The 25,690-nt window shown below is 42.6% G+C and overlaps 1 protein-coding gene across 5 annotated transcripts in view; it reads left to right on the top strand.

Annotated features, from left to right (window-relative positions):
* Positions 1-25,690, top strand: part of AGAP1 (ArfGAP with GTPase domain, ankyrin repeat and PH domain 1) — a 564,902-nt gene that overhangs the window by 372,682 nt on the left and 166,530 nt on the right. For all 5 annotated transcript variants that reach the window (XM_060107327.1, XM_060107326.1, XM_060107328.1 and 2 more), the window contains exon 11: positions 10,682-10,850. In XM_060107327.1, the coding sequence (XP_059963310.1) occupies positions 10,682-10,850 (169 nt within the window). The remainder of the gene's footprint in view (positions 1-10,681; positions 10,851-25,690) is intronic.

Genomic DNA, 25,690 nt, shown 5'->3' with positions numbered 1-25,690 from the left:
CGGCTGTTTGCCTGTTACAACTCTAGGCTAAAACTCCACTGATGATTACATTAGGCTAAGCTGCGAAGTAAATGAACCATATCTTATTTAGGTGCCACGAGCTTCAGTGTAGTCCTGCCCCGCAGGGAACTTGATAGCGTTTTATGGCTTTAAAATTAGTGTAGCTTCCCATTTGCTGCAGGATGCTGCCTGTTATGCCTTTGGACTCAATAAGCAAAGGGAAGGGGGCCTTTTGTTTTTCTCCCTTATTTTTCTCCCTTGCATTTTAGCAATTTTGTTTTGCATCTTTTCCAGACGGCATTTTGCAATAAAAATGTCTGCCTACCCTGTACATGCCTCCCCCACCAAAAAAAAAAAAAAAAAAAAAAAGAAAAGAAAAGGAAAAGGAGGAGGGGGGAGAAAAAGAAGAAGAAAAATGTAGAAAATGTCACGCTTTTGCAGAGGACTGTTTTTTGTTTCTTTTTTTTTCCTATGCTGTGAAGTGAAAACTAGCTTTGCAGGTCACCCCCGTGGCTTATCCTGTCAGAATGACCACCCCCAGTGGGGATGCTGCCCGCACTTCGGGAAATGCCCACATAAAATCAGAGGGCAAGTATTTCAGTATTTTTATTGGACAAGAGCAGTAACAGCCAACATTTCTTAAGGGCTTTGGCATGCTTTCAAGCTCTTTGTGTATTGTCTCAGTTCATCGGGATGACAATCTCATGAGGCAAGAACTATTAACACCCTTATTGTTCAAGATTTGGAAATCGGGACCCAGACTGGTTAAATCGCATGGCCCAAGCCCACAACTCCTAACAGGCAGAGGCTCCCAGGCACTCTCACTCTGAGGCCATCCTCTGGCCCGGAGGAGGCTAACTTTGTTTTCTGTGGACATCCATCCTTGGTTTAGGAAACCAGAAAACTGTGTTAATCAGTGAACTGACGGCTATTCATTTGAAATGAATCCGATCGTACTACTGTAAACCACCTTGGCGGGCAGTAAGTAGCGTTAGGAAAACAGAATCACTCCTAAAAAAGCAATGCATCAGGAAAAAAAATAAACAATGAGACTTCCAGACAGGCCTAGTGAAAGTTTTGAAATTAGAAGAAGTACCTGACTTTTGTGATGGGCAAAAACTGAAGTGGGAATTTTTCTGTCCTATGTTGGGCCAAATGGTAGAAGAAAAGGCTTAGCGATCATTAGTGTCCTCTGAAGACAGACGTGTGTGCTATTCTTCTGTTTTAAAAATCTGTTTCTGGGGCCTCCCTGGTGGTGCAGTGGTTAAGAGTCCGCCTGCCGATGCAGGGGACACGGGTTCGTGCCCCGGTCCGGGAAGATCCCATATGCCGCGGAGCGGCTGGGCCCGTGAGCCATGGCCGCTGAGCCTGCGCGTCCGGAGCCTGTGCTCCGCAACGGGAGAGGCCACAACAGTGAGAGGCCCGCGTACCGCAAAAAAAAAAAAAAAAAAAAATCTGTTTCTTCCCTCTAGGAAATCTCTTGTCGCCATCCCTTCCTTCTGGCACTCCTTTAAGTGGGGTCCCTATGCTTTTACTCCTTCCCATTCCTTTGCAGTGTCTGAGTTGCTTTCCCGAGTGTGTAAATCCTACTTCTTCATTTCTTCAGTAAAAAGTCACTGTGTGGGGCTTCCCTGGTAGCGCAGTGGTTGAGAGTCCGCCTGCCGATGCAGGGGACACAGGTTCGTGCCCTGGTCCGGGAAGATCCCACATGCCACGGAGCGGCTGGGCCCATGAGCCATGGCCACTGAGCCTGCGCGTCCGGAGCCTGTGCTCCGTAACGGGAGAGGCCACAACAGTGAGAGGCCTGTGTACCGCAAAAAAAAAAAAAAAAAAAGTCACTGTGTGTCTGTCTTGTGTCAGACGCTTGGTGCTGGGGATACTGTCCCTGCCCTCACAGAGCTCACAGATACTAAATAAATATACAAATAAACATTTTTTAAAAGTCTGTTTCTTTAAGTGCTTCATGTTCTAGCAAATTCATCCCAAGAAATCTGAAGTTTTAAAGAGGTTCAGATAGAGCTAATTATCATTATGGTGAACATTCCTACATAACTCAGAATTTCCAAGATCTAACTACTGGTCCAGTTGTTTCAAGCCATATTCAATTATTAAAAAAAGAGTCGTGGAGCCAAGGAAAGGGGCTGTGGCTCCTTGTAGTTTATTGCTGTGAACTCTCACTCATACTTGCCTCTGGGAGAGACCCGCATGCATATCCAACACACTCCTTTCATATAGGCTAGGTCTGAGCACGCATGGGTTACAACTGGGTAATACTCAATTTAACCTAAAATAAGAAGAATCTTTCTTGCAGTGTAAAGCTCAATATACTATGTCAGTCAAGACAGATACAATCAAGAAGCAAAAGGTATATTCATAATTCAATGTAGAATTTTCTGCTATTTTGATTTATATTATATTAACCTAGTCCCCCTGGGCTAATGTTGGACTTGAGCCCACATGTGTTGGGTGCCAGCGCTTTTAGCACATGCACTGGAGAGGTTTGCCCTGCTTCGGTGGTGTTGAGCTCCCTGTGGAAGCGAAGGATGCCACCTCGGATCCCTTATGACGCTTCACCAGCCTTTTCCGTTACCACCTCTTAGGTAGTTACCCAGGCCCAATAAAGCCGTGGTTCAGAATCAGGTGTCCTAAGCGTTGCCTTTGCCTCAGACGCCATTTGACATCCAATTTGCCAGGTATCTGCTTCCTGCGGTGGCCACAGATCACGTTGACATCCGCTGGTCAAGTGGTCTTTCCGAAGCAGCTCCAGAAGTGAAACAGTGGAATTCTGTTGGCTGTCTTTGGGAAACCAAACTGATTCTCATAAGGTTTTTCTCTTTGAAGCTGCCTGCTACCTTTGCTATTGTAACTGTGATCCTTTGGAGAGAAGGAGAAATTGTCTTCTTTGAGGGATGTGATCTGAAAGGATGTGGCCGGGAGATTTCTCATAGTTTTACGATACTATTTTCATAGTATTTTTAGGGTATTACTTTCCTCTCTGCCTGTGACTATATATGAGGCTATTGTTTATTATTCATACATGTTGGACTTAAGCGTTTGCTTGGTCTCTTTGAAGGGATGGTATTATGTATGTCTTTATAGATGAGTTTCCTTTGAAAACAGTATTAAGTGGAGTTTGGGAATAGCAGTGCATCTGACAATGGCTTCTCTTACATCCTTTTTTTGAGCCCAGAAGTAAGGGTTTTTAAAAACAGAATTTATATAAACTACTGTTCCACTTGAACCTGGACACATTCATGAAGTGTAGTGAAAATAGGGAAGACTGAGTTCTTCCTCTCCTCCAGGAGAAGACAAACATATCTGCAGACCATTTCTAATATCTGCACAGGTCAGGCTGTGATGCTCCTCCCCCAGCTGTGTGCATAAAATCACACACACAGAGCCCTTGGCTGTTTTGTGAACATCAGGCTAGACTAGTGGGTGTCAAACCTTTTGGCCTTAGGGCCCTTTTACCTTCCTAAAAACTGAAGAATCTGAAAGAGCTTTTGTTTCTGTGGATTATATCTATTGATGTTTATCATGGGAGAAATTACTGAGAAAACGTTTAATATTCATATCATTCATTTAAAATAATAACCTATCCTTTACATATTATTCCATAAATAACAATTTTTAATGAAAAAGATACTTTCCAAAACAGAAGGAAATCATAAGCAGGGTAGCATTGTTCTCCATTTTTTCAAAGCTCTTTGATTTCAGTTCAGAAAGACCATCATTTCTACTTCTGTCTTCAGTCTGTTGAGACGTGTCGTTTTGGTTAAAGTATGTGAAGAAGCTCCCACAGAGGTATTTAGCTGGAAGAGGAAGGAGTATTTTTTATTTTAAGTGTGCTTTTCTGAAAATTTATTTTATTGAAGTATAGCTGATTTGCAATGTTATGTTACTTTCTGCTGTACAGCAAAGTGATTCAGTTATACATACATACACATTCTTTTTCATATTCTTTTCCCTTATGGTTTATTATAGGATATTGAATATAGTTCCCTGTGCTGTACAGTATGACCTTGTTGTTTATCCATCCTATATGTAATGGTTTGCATCTGCTAACCCCCAAATCCCAATCCATCCCTCCCCCTTGGCAGCCACAAGTCTGTTCTCTATGTCTGTGAGTCTGTTTCTGTTTTGTAGATAAGTTCATTTGTCCAGTTTACATTTCCACCCACAGTGGAAGAGGGTTGAGGAGTATTTTAATAGCCATTTCAGATCATTGTGCGTGTTCTTCTTGGATACTACACTAAAACTTGACATGTGACAGTTTATTAAAGCTTAGGAATTCAGTGAAATTTTCCTTCTCTGCTACATTAAATCCAATGACCTGTCTTGCACTTTGAATGATCTTGTATCCATGCATGTGACATACCATGTGTCAGTCATTTCAAAAAGCTTAACTGAGGTATGCAGATTTCCAAATGGTGATACTTCTCATCAAGTAATACCCCCAAATCACATTCATTAATATCACCACCAGTCTTGTCAGAAAAGTCTCCAAGTATTTGGAAGGTGTCATGGTGAGAGACACAAGTTTTCAAAATTCTCATTGTTGCTGGAAAGCTCAGATTCTATCACTGGCCACAAATACTGTCGGCCGCTTTCCTTACAGTACAAATACAAGAAAAGTACTTGTTCTTTTTCAAGAAAATATCTGCCACATACCCAAGACCGAATAACCATAGTTAATGTCTGACATAGTCATTCTTTCAAGTAGAAGTGTTGTCCCAGCAAACAGGTGGCGAATTCAGCTTGTGAATGAAACACTCAGAGAAGAGCTTTCCTGTGCAGGATGGTCAGCCCTCACGGCACAGCAGAAACACTTAAGTATACTTGCCGTGGCATCACCTGGGAAATTTAAAAGCTCAAAGGTTAGAATTTTTTAAATCAGTAGGTTTTTTGGGTTTTTTTTTCTTGATTTATTAAGAACATACTTTGTTATCTAAAGTTAGCCAGTATTCTTCAAAATATGATTTTGAATGGCTGTAAGTTATCACATAATTCAAAATATTTGTAATGGGCATTTAGGCGCTTGCTTATTCTTAACCATTATATAACTTCAGTGAAAATTCTTGAACTAAATTTTGTCGTATCTTTGAACCTTAGAATTATTACCTAGAAGGGAAATTCCTGGGGAAAAAAATGTGGCCATTTTTTCAGGCTCTTGGTTTAACAGTGAATATACTTTGGTTAGCAAGATATGTGAGTGCTCTTATAGCACCAACTCTGGTTCAGTTTTCTCTTAAGTTCCTCTATTTTCTTCTTTACAGTTACGGGAAATTAAAATGTTGAAGTGTTCATGTAAAATAAGTTCAGACCAATAAAAACAAAGGAAATACAAACAAAAAAAGAAAACATCCTTAGGTGAAACTTTTTTGGTTTTTTGTTTGTATTTAGAGAGCGTGACGATCAGTAAAATAATGACAGTGTACAAAGTACAGTGTGGTTACCATTGCCTTGATTCGTGCTGAAGAGTCAGCAGTATTTATTACCCACATCGCTTTTGCACCATCGAAGCAAATTTCAACACAGGGAAAAAGCAAACTATGTCTTGGGATTGTTTTGAAAATAGTGTCGAACTCATGAAGCCCCTGATAGGGCACTGAGGACCACACTTTGAGGACTGCAGAACTTAGATTATGCAAAGAGAAAACACGTGACTAGATTAGCCGTGACAAAAAGACCAAAGCAAGCATCAGTACGTCCTAACAGTTACCTCACTTAGACAAAATATTAGATAGTAATAGAAAATAATAAATTTCTCAACATTTTTGTACAGTTAGAAACCAGAGCTTATTGAGAAAACCTAATTGGAACAAAGATTTCTATAACTTTTCCATCATTTAATTATGGGAATGAAGAATCTTAATACCTTTAAAAAGTATATGCTAAAACTGGAGCAATGTTGATTGCATTTCAAAGCTGTGTGTTTTATTCTGATGATCTAATCTTGAGATGCCAATCACATCATTGATGCTTTTGGGTTTAGCTTTAAGATCTTGTTAACTGCTTTTTGGTACCCTATGAACACACGAAGCAAACCATCTTTCACCAGACAGCCAAAGGTAACAAAGGGATGGGAGGCAGTGAGAATCAATATAGTAAGAGTATTTTTAGGGACTGTTGATGGATTGCTGTATTTTGAGCTTAACTTCAAGTGCCAAATGCCCCAGAGCTGACTAAGATGAACTCACCATTTACTGGGAACTGTAGGCCGTCACGCACACGGAGGGCTCTGGGATGGGCAAGACGAGACGCACACGTTGTTCCCTTGGCCGTCTGGGGAGAACTCCGGGGGGGTGTTTTTAGGAGCTTTGTGCGGTATTTTGATGAGGACTTGGTACCACTCTAATTGCTGGAGCTGAGTGTCATCCAGTGATGACCTCCCAGTCCTGGTAATGGGTAACTGAGATTTTAGGACAACACCGTTACAGCAGCCAACCCATTAATTCTCGAATCCGGAGGGATCTGGTACACCCACCGAGTCACTCAGGACTCCACGCCCTCTCCCAAGGCAGCCCCGCCGATGGTGGGAGCCACACTGAGCTGTGCTTCCGTCAGCAAGCTGAAAGCTGTGGGTCCCTGACACGGCTCTCAATTGCTAGCAGGTTCCTCTCACTGCACCTCATTTGCATCTGGGACATCAATTAGCATGTTTGTTGAGGCTAATTGAATGAAACTCAATCATAGCTCTTAATTGCTTGACTATGTGAAAAGAAATCACATTAATGCAGCTAATTAAGTGTACGGCAATAGATGCAACATAATTAGGAGGAAAATGTAAAAAACAAGGGATGGCAAAGGTGCAGGAGCCGGGTGGCAGGGGGACGCTGTGTTCGGTTATGGAGCTTCATCCATGAGGTTGGGGACGGGTCCCTCTGCTCTGGCGCCTGCTTGCAAAAAATAATCCACGAGATGAGCACGGACAACTTGAGAAGAAAAATGCAAATAGGTTTGCAATTACTACTTTTTCAAGCTGTTGAGGGGCAGGAGATAGCACCTCTGGGGGGCCTGGCTCTTGAGTGGGCCCCGGGGACTTGTTAAGTGCTGTTTAAAAGTACTTGGCTTTGAATTACCCTCATGCCTTGTTAAAGGGTTTTTTCCCCTTTTATCCTCGATCAGCATTTTCTGCAAGGCACACGGAGAGGGGTTGTATCTGTAACGTTTGCATATCAAAATCAAGCTCGCTGGCTTTATTTCCCCCTGCACGGTCCCTACCTCGGACCATCAGGCTGCGCGTCCCACTTCTGAGGAGGCGACATTGTTTAGTGGTTGTAGCTTTAATTCCTCAAGTGCCAAGCTGGGGAGAGATGAAAAGGGTAGTTCTTTCAAAAATGGAAAACTCAGCGTTGTTTCTCTTGGGAGAAGCTAGAAGCCTCAGACTCACGTATCCAGCTGTTTCTGAAAGACTTTTATGGATTAGGAAATGGATCTTGTAACATTTTTATAAATTTTAGTGGCTTGAAATTTAAGAATTGCCAGACTTATATTCCGATTTTCTTAAGAACTGGTTCTTCTGCACTTTCAATGCCTAACTCAGGCAGGAAAACAGATTCCCCCAGCCCATGCTGAGCCAAAGATAAATGGGTTCTGTCTCCGCGTTCAAATCCAGAGAGCCAACACTTGGTACATTTCTGTAATAATTTTAAATAAAATATCCTGGTTATTGTATGTTAAAACATGCCTATTAAAAAAAGAGACCACGCTGAGGCTTAGTCACTCTCTGATTAGCCTCATTTTAGAGCCCATAAGCCATAAATGCTCAATTACACTCCTGTTATTGTATTTTAATTTGTTAAGAATTGGCATTAAAGAAGAAAGTTGTAGCAAGTTGATATTTTTAAAGGAGTAACTATGCAAGAAGGAATTCATTATTTACAAGCATTAACTTTGGTTTTGAAACTTGGGTTTGCCTATTTGGAGTAAATGTTAATGGAAGTAAATGAAAGATGCTCAAGAACAACCTTTTTTTTTTAATAACCTTGACCCTTGGTCCTGTACTAACCAAAAGCCACTTCCTTCTTCCGTGTGCTTTTTGTTGGCCATCCTCGTGATGAGCTTGGTCATGAGACGTCTACATTTCTTTCAGTCCGCTTTATCCTTTAGCCTAATTTAATGATAATAACTTTCTTTCCATCCTTTGTCCTCATCCTTTCAAAACCACAACTTTTTTCATAGTAGATTATATTTGCGGCAGGGGGCGGGTGGGGGTCGTCCAAGCATCTTGCCTTTCAAGTGGAGTCTTTAGTCTGTTCCCAGCTGGACACAGCCCCCCCCCCCGCCCTTCTCCAAACCTGTGATGACCCTCCTCCTAGATGCCTGTGGCCGACACCGGCAGATGTCCCTCCCTGAGCTGCCCTGGGAGACAAAATGCACAGCTGGGCAGCCCAGGGTGCATCAGCACCTCTGATCCTGGCTTCCCCGGCTGACAGCATACGTGCCGGTGCAGGTGCTTCTCTCTGGAAGGTTTAACATTGCTGAGGAAGACCCAGCCGCGCCCCTCCCTGGAGGAGCTGGTCTGAATTTGCCCCTACTTGGTGCAGCTTCTGATCCTTTGTTTGTCTTCAGTCCCACGTTCCTCCTGATTCTAGCCTCAGCTTTTTTTTTTTTTTTTTTGCGGTACGCGGGCCTCTCACTGTTGTGGCCTCTCCCGTTGCGGAGCACAGGCTCCGGACGCGCAGGCTCAGCGGCCATGGCTCCCGGGCCCAGCTGCTCCACGGCATGTGGGATCTTCCCGGACCGGGGCACGAACCCGTGTCCCCTGCATCGGCAGGCGGACTCTTAACCACTGCGCCAACAGGGAAGCCCTAGCCTCAGCTTTTTGAGCTTTAGCTCTGCACTAAGAATTGGCCATTTGAGGTCTGCCCTTAGGAAGTCACCCTGGACGCTGCATCATCATCTCCTGGGCTGGTGCTTGGTGAACGTTCCACGGTTCTGAAATCTCCATCACAAGGCCCCCCTTCACGTTATGGAGTTTCTCTTCCAGCCCTTCCTCTTCTGTTGTAAATTCTCCCACTCCCTTTCCTGAGTCTGGGGTGGCTCCCATGTGGCCACAAGTCCACCTGCTTGGGTTTCAGGTGAGGTCTGACACTCAGAGCTGGCCCTCCCTCCTGCAGATGCTGGAGAGAGGACAGTTCTCTCTGTCCCATACGGTCCCAGCCACCCATATGTGGGTTCTTCCCCCTGGGTTGGAATCTAGTACTTTGAGTTCTTTTTTGTGCCATAACTTCTATCAGCAAACTTCCTACTTGTGGATAAACCAGTGACTGCTTCTCAACCCCTTCACCTTATGGAATATGGACATTGTCTTGCAATTAAAAGAAGCCACTAGAGTCCTTCTCTTGGCTTCCCTAGCACCTTCTGGGCCCTCTGAAGCTTCTGCCGTACACCTGGACTGACTTTCCTCATCCTGCAGGCTGAGGCCTCTGACCCGTGCACTTTGCTGCTAGACCTTCGTCTAGTTCTCTCTCTGTATCTGTTGACTCTGTTGATTGGCAATTATAAGGAAACATCTCGCTTCTCCAAACTCCCTGGGTCCCTTGCAGTCTCACACCAGATTGTTTGGCAGTTCTTCTAAAATTAGATTGATGTGAACTTTATTGTTTATAATCAATACAAATTTATTGGTTTTTTCCCTTTATATCCTAAAAGGAATCCACCAAGGTTCTGCCAAGGAAGGAATCTGTTTATTTCATTTCCTGGTTAGTCTTAAAACACTTGAAATATTATTTAACCAAGAGTGATTTAGATAGACTATATCCTTTCTTCATGTGTGATGTTGGCTTAATGATATGTCTGCAGAGACAGGGGGGTTCATTGCCCCCCCAAAATGTATGAAAGGGTCAATAACTCCTCTAATTTGTCAAGAGGCCCCTCACTCTGGCTCTCAGTTGTCTTCTCTTTCCCCACCCAACAGCCAATTCTTAAGGATTGTTTTCCTCCATATTGAATTAGGTGACGGCACAGAGAATTCCCGGTGTACCTAGACTTCCCTTTGGTTCCATGATAACTGCTAGTCATTCACCTCCAAAGTGTAGATAAAAGCAAGATACTTTTTCTGAGTACAGTGAATCACTTGGAGAAACATAAGGCTTGAGTACAAATAACGTGCTTTCTTTTTTAGCATCCAGCTCTTGTGACCTCCATGTTTTTTCAGCACCGTACCACTGACCCCCTCAGACATCTTCCTGAACAAAATGCTTGACCTCTTCCTTAGAGTTTTCACCTGAGTTCCCACCAGACAACTTCAGTCTCACCTAGCTGTCTAATGGTATTGCCCTCGGAGACAAAAAGGTTGTTACAAAATAGTTCCTACTCCATGGAATTTTACCCAAAACTGACAGGAAGAGCCCAGGTTCCTAATGTACCATCTGATATGCAGCAGCTCACAAAATAGGATTTCATGTCTGTACTGGTATCTCCTCCTCCTGGATAGAAGGCATCGGCTGTGTGTCCTGTATTTCCAGGGCCCGGGTGAGTTCAGGACACAGGCAAAGCTGATTTCAGTGTAATGATGATGCCATCAGTACAAGACAGGTCAAAGCCTTATTTTTAAGCGCTTGCCACCGTGGAAGGGTCCTAGGATTACAACTCAGGATGTCTGATAGAACCTCTTGTCCTAGATTGTAAAAGGTCTTTCTTTTAATCTCTCTTGGATGTTGAACATTTTGAACAGGATTACATGCAGAATGTTCATGGCAAAGAGATTGATCTTCTGAGAACCACTGTGAAAGTCCCAGGGAAGAGGCCCCCCCGAGCCACATCAGCCTGCGCGCCCATCTCCAGCCCGAAAACCAACGGTCTGTCCAAGGACATGAGCAGCTTGCACATCTCACCAAATTCAGGTAAGCTTACAGCTGACGTGCTGAAGAAATCCAGCACAATGGCAGCAATGGGTGGTCCTGGCTGGAGGACAGTGCTGAGGTTTTTGGATTAAGTGGAGATTTTGACCATTAAGGTTGTAGACTAAGGTTTACATGTCTCATCTCTTCTGTGGATGATTGTTTCCGCTACACCCTTGGGTTCCTGGACTGCCAACAAGCAAACTGTGGCACTTTGAGTCACAGCTGCACAAACCATTAGGCTTTCCCAGAGCTGGGCGGTTGAAAGTCATGTTTTACACATGATGGAGGTTTAAGGGCCTTCTAAAAAAAACATGAATTCATTGTTAAGGTTTCAAGGATTAGTATTAACTAATTTGTAGTGATTGTGTTTAGAAAAATGTAAAAGCCATTTGGAGCAAGATTTAAAGGAAATCCCTGGACCTGTATAAAGTTCACATTCTCTCAGTTTTCTCTTGTAACTGCTATGTGATTCTTTCACACAATTTTGCTTTTCTTTATTCTCTTTTAAGGGAGAATTTGTTTTTTGTTCAGGATCAGAGAAAGTTAGTGTTTTCTCAGAATAGATATGTTGAGAAATTTTCCTGGCTTCGGTGTGCAATGCAAACCATTCAGAGTGTCGTGGTTTGTTTTTGTTTAAGATACTTGGCAAACTGTGCTGTGGCTTTTACCTTCCCGTGGTCGATTATCAGAGAAGAGGTGGTAAAAACCACTTTAAGTCTTCCACCAACAAACTCGGACTCCTCCAACATATGAAATCCCTTCACAGATTTCAGTTGTTTCCTTTCCTGTCTCCAACCTACATCTGATCGTCTCAAAATAGATTTCTGTTCTGCAGTGATTCCTAGCATATGTCTCTGCTTCTTAAAGATGCTGCCTTTTTTCCTTTCTGAAATGTTAAATGTTTTTAAAGAGGAATGATGCTGACCCCACAGTGCCATGGCGTGAATGACATTGTTTGGCAAAAGGAGGGTAAGAAAAAGGGGACAGAATTTGGGGTCCAGCAGCCTGGGTTCTACTGCCCGGTGCTGCATGGTGTTGAGCAGGTAACTGAACCATGTTTTACGTTAGGCTGATCTTGCCTGGCCCTGCCCCCATCACAGAGGTGTGACGGCAGGTGCTGTGGAAACTCATGAAGCACAAATATTTTTCTATACTGAATAAAAAGCTAATGTCTTCATTAATGTATTTATTTGTTCAAAAAGTACTTGCTGAGCACCTGTTCTGTGCCAGGAATTGTGCGTTCTGTGGATCCAGAATCTCGGACCTCCAGAACTTCTATGCGAGGCAGTCACCCTATAACCAACCCTCCACTTCCCCTTCTAACCATTGTGACACATCTATCCATTTATCTGTTCAAGTCAGCAAGCATGTATGACGTTTCTAATGTGTGCCGGTCACTGTCCTGAGCTCTGGGGGTACAGAAAAATGAGGCATAATCCCTACCCTCTGGAATCTCACCCTCTGGGAGGTGGGAAAGATGAGCAGAAGAGCCAGTGCAGTGCAGCAGCGCAGAGGTGTGAAGGCCCAGGGGTGATGAGGTGGGGCAAGGCTTCAGGGCTTCAGGGATGCCTGTGTGGGGTGTGAAGAAAGGATGGGAACTTGCCAGGCACATAAGATGAGGGAAGAGTCCTGATGATTGGAAGAAGTGTCGGCTATGTAAGATTTGGAGTTTGAAATGTCATCTTGAGATTTGTGTTCTTTGGGGCTTAACTGCCACTTACTGTCCTAAGGGAAAATGTAATGTTTGTTAACAAATAGAAAATACAAAATGCCATATGAACTTTATCATATCCCCAGAGGAGGTTATGTCATGGGCCTCGGCTAGGGATTGAGTTTTCAATGCCCGGTTGCTTTCTCTTTAAGATCCTTGCTATTGGGTGAATGGGAAGATTTGGGTCACGATGGAAATCCCTTTTCCATGGTCACACCCATGGTCGGTTTATTACAGCACATCCTTTCAACCCTAAGCTAGGTAAATCCCCATTCAAGGAGCCTGGTAGATGTTTCATCTTCTTTGGATCACAAGTAGGGACTTGGAAGTGGGAATACGATGTCCGCAGGAGCACAGCACCACCTGGGGGGAAGAAAGTCCCTCATGGTCACAGCAGTGCTCAGGGATGTGGTGCCCTCAGCTAAGCCTGTGGGCAACGTCCTTGGCTGGTATCACCCAGAGCTCTACCCTGTTGTTCATAGAACTCTCTCACATGAAGAATTCCAACCCAGCAAATTTAATTTGAAGTAAATGGATGCTACTTTTAAGTGATGGACTTTTAGCTAAAGATAGGTATTAGTTATTTTAGAGCTAACTTGCTGAAGAACTTAACACACTACTTAACCTCATCTTTTCATTCTCAACTCATTTGAATTCTGCCATTTTGTTTTAGACCTCTGGATTAACTGGGCGTCTTTTGTTTCTTTTTAGCTTTTTTCTTTTTTATTCGTTTTCTGTCTCCACGTTAGAATTAGATCAATGTTATGTGCCTTCCCTTCTAGTCATTTTTTCATTCACATAGACCTGATACACACTTGTACTGAAATCTTTGTGTGTAACTTATTAATGTCTTAGCATAAAACTCCATAGGCAAAGTGACTCAGCCAATGGATATAAACACTTACAAGATTCTCCATACATATTTCCAAATTCATTTCTAGAAAGGTTTTATATAAAAATACCCTTCCGTCCATAAAGTGAGTGCTCATTTCACCTCTACACATTTTTAGAATCTATACTAATATTATAAGCAATAAAAATATCTCGTGTTTTGTTTATTTGGATTTCTTTAGTTAGCAGTGAGGTTGAACAGCTCGTATATTTATGGGTTTTGTGTATTTCTTGTGTTGTAATTGTGTAGATATATCCTTTGTCCATTGTTGCACTAGGTGCTTGTCTTTTGCTTATCGACATGTAAGAACTCTTTGTATATTAAGGATAACAACACTTTGTAATATATTTTGCAGCTATTTCTCCAGTTTGCTATTTGCTTTTTGAATTTTATAGTCTTATTTACATACAGTTTCCCCCTCTTTAGTATGTAATCAAATCATAAGACTTGTACTGCTGTAGTTTCTACTTTAGATATTTAGAAAGCCTTTAATAATTCTGAAATAAGATCATAATTCATATATATGTATTTCAGAGTTTTATAATTTTATTGTTGTTCCTTTTCCCCTTTTTTATAATTAACCTCTAATCCACCTTTAATTTGTTTGGGTCTATTATATATAATAGGAAATCTAGTTAAACTTTTTATTCAAATATATAACTAATTGTTCTTTCTCTCTTTGTTACTTCCTTTTCCTGTTGATTCTATGTGTCACCTTTCTTGAACAACTAACTCATTTAATCAAATTAGCTATGATTCTGGGCTTGAAAATTTATTCCATTGACCTACTTTCTCCGCATTGTGTGGATTTACCACATTGTCTTAGATTCATGGCTCAATTTATATCTGGTAATGTAACATATAACATGGTTTCATATTACTCTTTTATTTTATAGTGTTTCTTGGTTATTGCCACCATTTATTTTTTCCAGTAAACTTCAGAATAACTTGAAACCTTTCTCTTCCCCCCTAAAAATAATCTCATTGTGACTCTAACTGGCATTGCTGTTAATCTATGAGTTAATTGTGGAGGAACTGACATCTTAACTATATTGAGTTTATCATAGAACACAATTCTTTCCCAGTTTATTCAAACTTATTATATACCCCTCAGTAAAGTTTTAACACTTTTTTCCATTTAGATCCTGTATGTGTCTTATTAATCCATTCTATTACTTTATAATTTTTGGTGAAATGTGAAGCTGCTATTTGGTGGGGCAAGGGGTTGTCTATTCTATCATCTAATTGGTAAGAAATAAGAAAGATCCTAATTTTTGTATTTTTTATATCCAGCCATCTTACTGAACTCTTCCTTAGTTGGAATAATTATCCAGATGTTTCTCTTAGTTTTCTAGTGTGCAGTCATAATGCATTCCATGTTTCAAACATTATGATGCCTAATTGTATGTCAATGTTGACTTTTAGTTTCTCCCAACCAGTTTAATGATTTGGATACCTATTGCTTTGCCTCCTGTACCATTCACTTACCATCATTACTGAGTCTGCTGCATGCCCTGATGATGCTCTGGAGATTCAGGGGGCCCTCCCTCCAAGGGCTTACACTCCAATGGGGGGTGGAAGAATCAGAAGATAAACACACAAGCAAGCCCACTGAAGCTGGTGATAATTGCTAAAGGGTCTAAAAGGGGCAGTTGGATAGAAAATTACTTGCAGGAGATGGTGGTCTTATGTTATTCCTAGTATCGGGGGGTGGTTTGCCAGTATCGGAATGCTGACTACCTTTCAAACATTAAAATGCTAGAAATGTGATGATCCTAATACCGAGTTTCGCCAGGGACTTGGGGAAGAGGAGGAAAAACACATTGTCATGCCTGATACTGCATACCTGCATACTGATAACCCACCCTGGGTCTCATTTTGTGGCTCGCAAGTTAGCCAGAGCAGAAGAGCTGCAGTGAAGATGGGGTGGCTGCCAGCTCCATTGGGCAGCTGTGGGACGCAGGCACTGCAGGCTGAGGGACACGTTGAGGAAGAGTTGACCAGTGGCATCCCCACCACCAACCCCACTGGGAAAGTAAGCAGCGTGCCTGGGGAGGATAACCTGATGTGGATGCTCATGCTTGCAAGAGAAGGAAGCAGGTTGGAAAACTCAGACCTCTGCCTAGTCACGGGGAAACATAAATGAATGGCAAGGAAGGGCAGCTGTGACCATGAGGGACGTCATGGAGGTGTGCCAGCCCGCGCATGAGCTTGTACTGTTGGTCAGAGACGAGCCCACCAGTCAACACGTGCCACACACGTGCCCCAGGGCTGCATAGTCTGTTCAGCCCTGCTCTTATTCATAAACATGAGTGGACAACCAAGATGTTTGTGGAAACCAACAGTCAAAATACGAAAGACCAACATAAGCAAAAGGACAACTGATCTTGAAAGAAAGAGAGTGATAATTGGGGGAAAGAGAACTTAAGAGGAAATTACAACTAGTATCATCAGAAAGATTTAAGAGGTTGGTTATTGTATTCCAAAATGAAACAAACAAACAAAAGATGACATGAAAAACCTGGGGAGAAAGAGTTCTTGGAAATGAAGGAGAAAGTTTACAAAACTAAAAATTTCAGTAGATGGATTACATACTATAAAGAACTTGGCTTAAAGATACTGTTGGCAATATAACAGAAGAAAATATGCTAGAGGTGACAAAGGAAATGCCAGTGTCTTCCCATCTGAAGAGTCAAGTATCAAACTGGATGGGAGAGGAAGCTCTGTAAACATGGACAAATCCCCAAAAGCATCCAAGATAAGGAAAGACTGAGGTTACCTATCAAGGAAGAAAACTCTGATAGTCCTTGACCTTCTCAGGAGTAACACCTTGTATCTGTTACAAGAACAAATAATTTTGAATCTACAAGCTTAGGTAGAGCCAAACTATTATCAATCAAGTGTGAAGATATTTTTAGATCACTTGCAGGGATATAGAACATTTCCCTCACAATGGATTTCTGAAAAAATTACTTAAGCATCTACTTCAGGAAGAAGAAGGAGAAGGAGGAGAAGAATCCAGAAGGTATTTCCTTATTCAGACCTGGTTAAATTCCACTTTCCCCATCACATCTTCCCCCTCCTCCAAGGTCACTTGCTGAAGATGCCCAGGGCAGTATCTGCCATTTGCATTCTTTCAGCATGGAACCTACATTGCCATTCTAATGGGAGCCCATCGGAAACCACATTTTAGAGTCTGCCCAACTGTCATTTCAGGGATGCTTCCAGAGCAGGGGGTCAAATGTCCAAAAATATTTTCTGACACGAGTTTTTGGCTGGGTTGGTAGAATAACATTCATATATGACAGAATATAGGATTGGTTCAGCTCTGACAGGTATTTTGACATTTCAGTAGAAAGCAGGAAAACATAATGGCCAACAGTAGGGGCTTTGGAGTCAGAAACACCAAACTGAATCCCATCTTCCCCATTTTAGGACCTAAACCCCAGCTTCCTCATCTTGAAAATGGGAAAACAGTGCCTACCCCCATCCTTGAAAGGATAACACACTGCATGCCTCCCCAAAGCCTGACCCGGGGTGACTCTTCAGAACTGTATCAGGAATGCATCATAATAGTCGCGCTCGTCACTAGTGAAGAAAAGAAAGGAAGAGGGTTGAGAAATGATGTTTTTGAATTAATTTTGGTAAATGCCATGAAGTGTTTATTTAGCCTTTGAGTAGACATAGTGGGTCAGAATCCATTAAACCCATGCCCCGCAACCCACAGCTCCCCCCGTGACGGCAGTGAGCTGGGCAGCCAGAGAAACGCCCTTCAGGACTCCCCTGGGTCTCCGTGGGGGGCTCTGCTCCGGGTCTGTGTGTCCATCCTCTCTTTATTCCTGTGTTCGCCCTAACTCCTGGTTGCGACGTTTGCTTCCTAGATGACAGCTATCTTCTCATCCCTAACGTGTGTCTTTGTTGGGTATTTGCAGCTGTGGGTGTGTTTTTATCCTATAACCAGATGGATGCTGAGACCTGTGAGACGGGGAGACCTTTCCGCGTCGTCCTCCACCTCCCCCCACTCAGGCCCCCAGCGGTTTCAAAATATGAAAGCCGTCTGGAGGGTTGAGGCTGATTTTCCAGGGGTGGGGGCAGGGATCACAATGTGTTTTGAGTATTGAACCGCTGCGGACATCGAAAGTCTCAGCCATGCTGTGTCCCTCCACACTTCAGTAATCAGGGCATCCAGCAAACCCATAAAAACCCCAACTAATAGCATGAATATTCAGTGACCTAGAATAGTAATTAGTGTCATGAATATTAATGTGATCGGACTTGCTTTTTCCTCTCCTCTTTCTCTCCCATCCTCTTTCTCCCTCTCTCCCTCTCTCTTTTTTTTTTTTCCACTTAGCCGGCTCTAAAGATGGGTCATAATGAGAGCATTTAAGAGGGAGCGCGCTCTCCGCCGTGACAGGGACTGGGGTAATAAGGAGAGCTTGATTAACGCGGAACACTTGGGGGAGAGATGAGAGGCTTCACGTGGGCCTGGTCGGGGGAGGCAATGAGACCCCGGCAGCTCTGTTGCTGCTCCCGGAGATTAATGAGGCCTAAGAGTGCATTAGGAACAGTGACAAAGGTTTGATCTAATGGGCTCAGTCATTTTTCCTTTGAGTGACAGACGCACAGAAGTAATTGGCTGTGCAGAATGGCAGCTCATTGGCGGTACTTAAGGATACATTATCCCCGTTGTGTGGCCCGCAGAGGCTGTTTATCAAAACTGCTCACACTGCAGACGCTGAGTCGCTAAGCTGCTGCTACAGTGGTAATAGCTATTTAAAAAAATAATAATAATAACGCAACATGCAGCATCAAAACTAGATCCGTGGTTGTCTTGTAGAAACAAAGTTTTTCTTTGTTTAGTTTCAAATGGCCTAGAAGACATCTTCGTAACCCTGGAGTCTGTAGAATCTGTTCTGTGCACCAGATGAGTAGTCTCCTCCTGGTGGGTCGAGCTGCAGGCTCATTAGGACATCAGAGCCCTTGGTCACCCGATTATTTCCCACATTTTGGATTCTGTTTACAGCATGAATCCGCCGATACATAAATTGGATGCTTTGGCCAAACACCCTTCTAGCAGCTTTGGTGGAGCACTTGCAGATGGTCGCCTTCTTGGTTGAGAATCAATTTGCTGGAGAATACTCCCCAAAACCAGTATCACGTGGTGATGTCTGCTTCCATAAACCAGGTTTTATTGGAGTAGGTTTTGATGGCTAATTAATAATTCATTATTTTTAGGTTAAAAACGTTTTGTGGGGTTTCTCTAAGACTAAAATTTGAAGAAGTTGGTGACATCTGAAATGAAATGGTTCTAAAGTTATTATTTGATTCTTTATAAGTTTTGGCATCTGCTTTTAGGAGAAATGCCTTCTTACTGTTAGTTTTTTCTGTGTTTAGATGTTTCTCCCACTGAGATTTAGGCAAATGTGTGCTACACTGTTTCCATCATTAAATTGTAAACTCTTTGAGGTGTAGACCATTATTTCTCTTCCTTTGTTATCCTCTCCTAGCTTCGTGACCTAGCAATTATTTTTGCATTAAGTAAATATTCCTGAGTATCGCCCATCATGTGAGATGTAAGTGATAAATATTGAGAGTAAGTATTGTTTGCTTTCAGATAACTGTTCCTCCATTTCAACATTCCGTGGTCAAGATCATTGGGGTACGGTTCACATATAAATCAAAGCCATACCTTCCAGTTTAAGGAAACTGTCTTCAATCATTTGAACTCTAAATGGAGTGTTCTTTTCTGTAAGAACTGACAAAAGCAAGTTAATCCTTTTTTCATAAATTTATTTATTTATTTTTGGCTGTGTTGGGTCTTCGTTTCCGTGCGAGGGCTCTCTCTAGTTGTGGCAAGTGGGGGCCACTCTTCATCGCGATGCGCGGGCCTCTCACTGTCGCGGCCTCTCTTGTTGCGGAGCACAGGCTCTGGACGCACAGGCTCCGGACGTGCAGGCTCAGTAGTTGTGGCTCACGGGCCCAGTTGCTCCGCGGCATGTGGGATCTTCCCAGACCAGGGCTCGAACCCGTGTCCCCTGCATCGGCAGGCAGATTCTCAACCACTGCACCACCAGGGAAGCCCCGCAAGTTAATCCTTGATGGTTTCCGTTAAAAACATAGAAAGATGATGGAGATACTGAGCCATACATCTCTATGGGAACAGATATCCCGATAAGTAAATAAAAGTTGCTTTAGAAACTCTTCCCCCATCTCAAAAATGTGTGTGTTCAGTGAAGAATAGCGTTTCAGCTGTTGACATGATGCTTTCAAGATTGGGAAAACGGTCAGCATTGGGAAAGCTCTAGGAAAGAGGGCGGCTTTCAGTGACCCAACGGCCTTCAACAAGGTAGCTGGCCGGGGCCTCGGCTGGGACCAGGGCCTTGGGTTAGAGCCTTTCTGTGCTAGAGTCAAGTCTGTGGTTGGCCCACTTGCTCCATAATCATTCCCACATTGGCAGAGGAGAACTTTTCCAAGTCGTCATGATGTTTTACCAGCTCCAAACCTTGTGGCCTGGCATTTTGAGAAACCACGCATACAGAGACTGCGCTTCTCCCTCTGGAACATTCCAAGTGAGTGGTTAAACCCCAGAACATCCTGGCCCACAAACAAGCACTCCCCTTCACGTCATTAAGAGTTGCAAGCATGGAGTTCCTCAGTGCCCTCACCCCCTACAGGCTCTCTCTGTTCAGTCCTAAGAGATGGTTCTATGAAGCCTGGATGGGGGAGGAAGAAGTCCAAGTGAGCACTTCTGGGGATGGGGCTGTGTGGCCACCTCCCTGAAAGGGCTTATAAAATTCAGTGAGAGCCAGGGAAGACTTCCCTCAAAGCAGTGCTGACAAGTCACACTGAATTTTGTGCAAAACACACCTACTGTAGGTATCAGATGGAGGAGAAAGAATATTTTAAAGACAGGACTATTATGCATGGCAAAGGAGGAAACTGAACTTTTTTTTTTTTTTTTTTTTTTTTTTTTTTTTTTTTTTTGCGGTACGCGGGCCTCTCACTGTTGTGGCCTCTCCCGCCGTGGAGCACAGGCTCCGGATGCGCAGGCTCAGTGGCCATGGCTCACAGGCCCAGCCGCTCCGCGGCATGTGGGATCTTCCCGGACCAGGGCACGAACCCGCGTCTGGCAGACTCTCAACCACTGCGCCACCAGGGAAGCCCTGAACTATTGAATTAAGTTGTTGGGGGCATAGAACCAAATAAGAAACTAGGAGAGAAGATGATATGAGCATCTTGGACTTTCTGTTTTAGAAAACATTATTACTTGAGTGCTATATTCATGTTTTATTGCTTAAAAAAATCCTTAGTTTTAGCCTCCTTTTGTGTAATGTCACCATACCTCATTATAACTGTATTGCATATAAACTTGTTCATGTTACCCGTACCAAGAAATGGCTTGTAGGTAAGTAAGCATTGTGTAAGCATCATGTGCATAAGCATAAGTAAGCATTATGGTGACACTCTCCATAGACAGCTTTAGAATCCGTAGTAGCAAGTGTTCCTCAGGCAGATAGACATAAATGGGCAGGATGAGAAGTGCAGGTGTCGTTTTGCAGTGATGAATGCTGGGCCACCCAACTGGAAAAAGCAGATTTTGTCATTGCAATAAATATTTGAACTCTTTCCAAATATCAGAACTTACCTTCTGATTGTGCTTAATATTTTCTTCTTAATTTATACCAAACACCAAATTCTATCCATCCCCAAGGTGGAGCAGCATCCCAGAGATGGGATGTAAGCAGGACCATGGATACTGTAACTCACCTGTCCTTGCCCGTCAGGTAATCTCATTCATCCATTCCTTGCCTTATGTCCCAAGCACATGATTTCTTTCCTTTCTGTCTTTCCTTTTATGAACTCTACTTCTGATGACTTTGGCATTACCTTTGGAATTTGGGGAGACTAAAAGTGGGAAGACTGTCGCCAAGTTGTCCCAATGCTAAATGCTGTACTGGTCCATATACAGGAGTAGGTGTTCAAGAAACACCATCGGTGAATGAGTGTTTGGGCTCATGTGAAGTGATGAATGGCTAGGACACCAAAACACAGATAGGAGGCAAACAGTCCGAGCAGTTTACACACGAAGAGACACCGCCACGAGAGACATAGGAGTAAAATATCCAGACTTCTTAGATCTTAAAGTCAAACAAAATTAGCAGTATCACCATTTTTGCTAAAAAATTAAACTGTAGAGAAAAGGACAACTCACTGTTGGCAAAATTAATGACATCGACTGTCTTCAGAGGCTTTGCAGTATACGAAGTGCTTTATGTAATTTGGTCCTTGTATTAACCACAGGGGGCATATTATGATCATCATCATTATTATCTCCATTTTATCATCATTGTTACTGTTCTATCCATTTTACAAATTCTGAAGTGACTTCTTTTCAGGATGCCCAGGTTCCATCTTCTTTTAGCCCACGGGTCATTAAGAAAATTAATTAATAACATATATGACGAGTCAGAAAGATGTTAATGCTGTTTAACCCAATAATAACTCTTCTGGGATGTCAGCCTAAGGAAAAGTCTAAAAGTAGAAGATGTCCTTTGCAGTATTGTTTATAATGATGAGAAATTGCAAGCAATCAAAACTATCCAGATGTAGGAAAATGGCAGTGTAAGTTATCTACATTAAATCTGTAAGATGTTATATGTCTGAAATTATTATTATTATTTTTAAATTTATTTATTTTTGTGGTACGCGGGCCTCTCACTGTTGTGGCCTCTCCTGTTGCGGAACACAGGCTCCAGACGCACGGGCTCAGCGGCCATGGCTCACGGGCCCAGCCGCTCTGCGGCATGTGGGATCTTCCCAGACCGGGGCACGAACCCGTGTCCCCTGCATCGGCAGGCGGACTCTCAACCACTGCACCACCAGGGAAGCCCTGTCTGAAATTATTTGAAGGTTTTGGAACAACATGGGGAAATGGCTGGGAAGTCATAATACAGAAGTGTTATAGAATAATACATCTTTTCTATTGTTATAATTAAGAAAAATATATGTATATGTTCAATAATGAGTTGATCTATTAGATGGGATTTTGGTAGACTTCTATTTTACATTATTTGTGTATCTGCATAACCTTGCAAAATAAGTTTCAGTAATTTATAGAACAAAACATACTCCCATTTTTTCCCTATGACATCATCATTAGAACAGGGAGAAATCAGAATAAAATGAGCTATTTCTACAGTTTAGGAGATAACCATGAACTATCTAGTTCCAGGATTTTCAATTCTGGGCATGGCCACCGTGTTGCATTTAGTGTAATTACATTTGTCATTACCACTGGGTCTGGACTCTGTACATCCTTTTTTCTCTGGTAAGCATACTGCAGAAAACATATAACCAAAAAAAAAAAAAAATGCATAGCATTCTGAGAAACACAAGATTCCTATCTCAATATGTAGATGTGTTGAATTGCACGCTTTTACAAAACAAGTATCACATAATGTGGAGTCCTGAATGCCTGCATCTTTAAGAAAAGCTACTGAAGGTGTCCTTGGAAAAAAAAAATCCTCTTAGCCTGAAATCCTGGTTGCCAAAAGGAGGGCAGATTTCCAATGCAAATACTGCGGCGAATGGGCCCTCCTCACAGGCACTTAAATCATTTGTATCTCACTTTTTATGGTAGTGTTGTGAATTATATTATTTTTGGGTTTATAATTAGAGGATGGAACAGATGGCGAAGGCCTAGTTTGAAGTGATGTGGCCATTAGAAGAGCCTCGGTCGTCCAGTCCTGATTCCAGCAGACCTGGTTTTCCCCCCCGCACTCGGGATAGGGCATGGTGTAGCTGTAGGTTTGCACGGTAGCCTTGCACTCTTGAGTTTTTATAACATTTGAAGCCACATAGGAATGAAAAAGGGCCTATAAGAGCAATCGCTATTTCAGAGGGTGAGGCCTTCAAGGGGAAGAGTCAGTTCCTATCAATTCTATTTCTGTAATTATGATTTTTAAAAAAAATTACAAAGTCCCACAATGGACGTAAATGTCTCTTTCACACTCACGTGCTCATAGCATCTTCTTTGGGTTTCTCTCCTCCACTCTCAGTGTACGAAAAACTTCATTATCACCATCACCAAGCATTTCTGCCCTTTTCCAGGCTGTTTCACCAATAAGTCAAATGCCAAGTATTGTTTTCCTAGTTGAAGCCTTGGTAGGGTCAAGTCTCATTATTGAAGGTAGACCAAAATCAGGATGTGCAGTGAGCAGAATTCTGTATTAAGAAAAAAAAAAAAAAGATTGTTGATGAATCTCTATTTAAATGCTATGAAAAGCCTTATTTCAGGGTATGTTTTAAAAAATCAGAACAGGCTATTTTTAATGTAATAAGCCTATAGCTTAAAAGAGGAATTCTCCCTTTGCTGTCATTTGGTGGATGAAAACATTCTCTTTCAATAGAAAACCAGCATCTTTTTCATGCTCGTGTGAGATCAGGCAGCTATAAATGCCATATTCACTTTGAAATGCAAATTGTTTAAAGAAAAATAGCATATGGTGGAGGTAAGTACCTTTTCAAATCAACTCTTACACTTTAGGGATGTAAGCAAAGCTAAAATTATTCTTTGGGAAGAATCTGGCGCTTTTGACACATGGAAGCTTGCACTAATCAGCTGGCCCAGTGGGCACACACATCTCCATATCAAGGCACTGGTGTGGGGCTCCGTGGATTAGCATCCTAATGCACCCGCCCCTGCTCAGCAAGGCCAGCAGCCAGCTGATCAGTAGAGGGGATCTTTGAGGACACACTCTCCTGTGTTCAGAATGGGCCAGGAAGGTCGACCACGTATGTCATCATAACGCAGATACTGTTTGGGAAAAAAAAATACTGAGACAATACCAAATGGGTCCTTTTGTGCCTCGCTTCCTCTGGATGCCAGCATCCCACGCTTCGTAGGGCTGGGCCGCTCTTTGGGATGTAACACCGGTGAAACTGTCTCCTTGCTCCTTGGTGACTTCTTCTCATACTTCCTGATCTGACCTCTGCATTCACAAACCATTCAAATGAGTTTTTTGGGGGTTGGGGGGTAAATTTTATTGATTAACATACACTTACAAAGTGCAAAATCCTAAGTTCTAGCTAAGTGTACGGGTGACCAGCACATAAGTCAAATCGCAGCAGGTGGCCGGCAGCCCAGGAAGCCCCCGGGCCCCATCCCATCACTGTTCACATCTTCCCCTACACACACACGGGGGTGAGCATCATCTCATTTCCCACTCCGTAGATGGGCTTTGCCTGTTGGGTTTGACCCATCATATGGTTGTATGGGACCAGGACAAGTGGAGCCCTCGTGTTTGTCTTCTTCAGATCCACATCCTGTCTGTGGTGTCTGTCCTGTTGTGGCCCCTGTCAGAGGCCATTCATTCTTATTGGTGTGGATCTACCATGAGATACCCATGGTGGATGGACGGACGTTTCAGCCATTCTCAATAATTCTGCCATGAACATTCTTGTACATGTGTTCTGGTGGATTGTTTCTGCATGTCTGTATGATTTTTTTTGTCCTTTTTTATTTTTAATTTTTTTTATTGCAGTGTAGTTGCTGTACAATATTGTATAAGTTACAGGTGTACAATATAGTGAGTCACAATTCTTAAAGGTTATACTCCATTTAGGGTTACTATAAAATATTGGCTATATTCCCTGTGTTGTACAGTATATTCTTGTAGCTTATTTTATACCTAATAGTTTGTACCACTTACTCCCCTCTCCCCACTGGTGACAGCTACTTCGTTCTCTATATCTGTGTGTCTGCTTCTTTTTTTTGTTGTATTCACTAATTTGTTGTATTTTTTAGATTCCACATTGAGTGATATCATATAGCATTTGTCTTTCTCTGTCTGACTTATTTCACTTAGCATAGTGACCTCCAAGTCCATCCATGTTGCTGCAAATGGCAAAATGTGATTCTTTTGTATGGCTGAGTAATATTCCAGTGTGTGTGTGTGTGTGTGTATGTGTGTATGCACCACATCTTCTTTATCCATTCATCTGTTTATGTTGGTGTGATTTTAATCCAGAGGGATGTGAAAGAAAAAAGAGGAATCTTTTAAGAGACAAAAAACGAATTGGGCTGTTCTGTGAAAGCTTTACATCAGGCTTGGGTTGTCAGGGGATAGTGGTAGGTAGTGTCCCCTCTTTCCGTATTATTATTTACAGAGATGGGCCAATTCCAAAGTCTAAAATAAATCTACAGTGTTCCATGAAGTTTCTCCTGAAGCTGCCAGC

Source organism: Mesoplodon densirostris, chromosome 8 (assembly GCF_025265405.1).
Source record: "Mesoplodon densirostris isolate mMesDen1 chromosome 8, mMesDen1 primary haplotype, whole genome shotgun sequence".
Lineage (NCBI taxonomy): Eukaryota > Metazoa > Chordata > Mammalia > Artiodactyla > Ziphiidae > Mesoplodon > Mesoplodon densirostris.
This window is presented reverse-complemented; position numbering and strand designations above follow the sequence as displayed.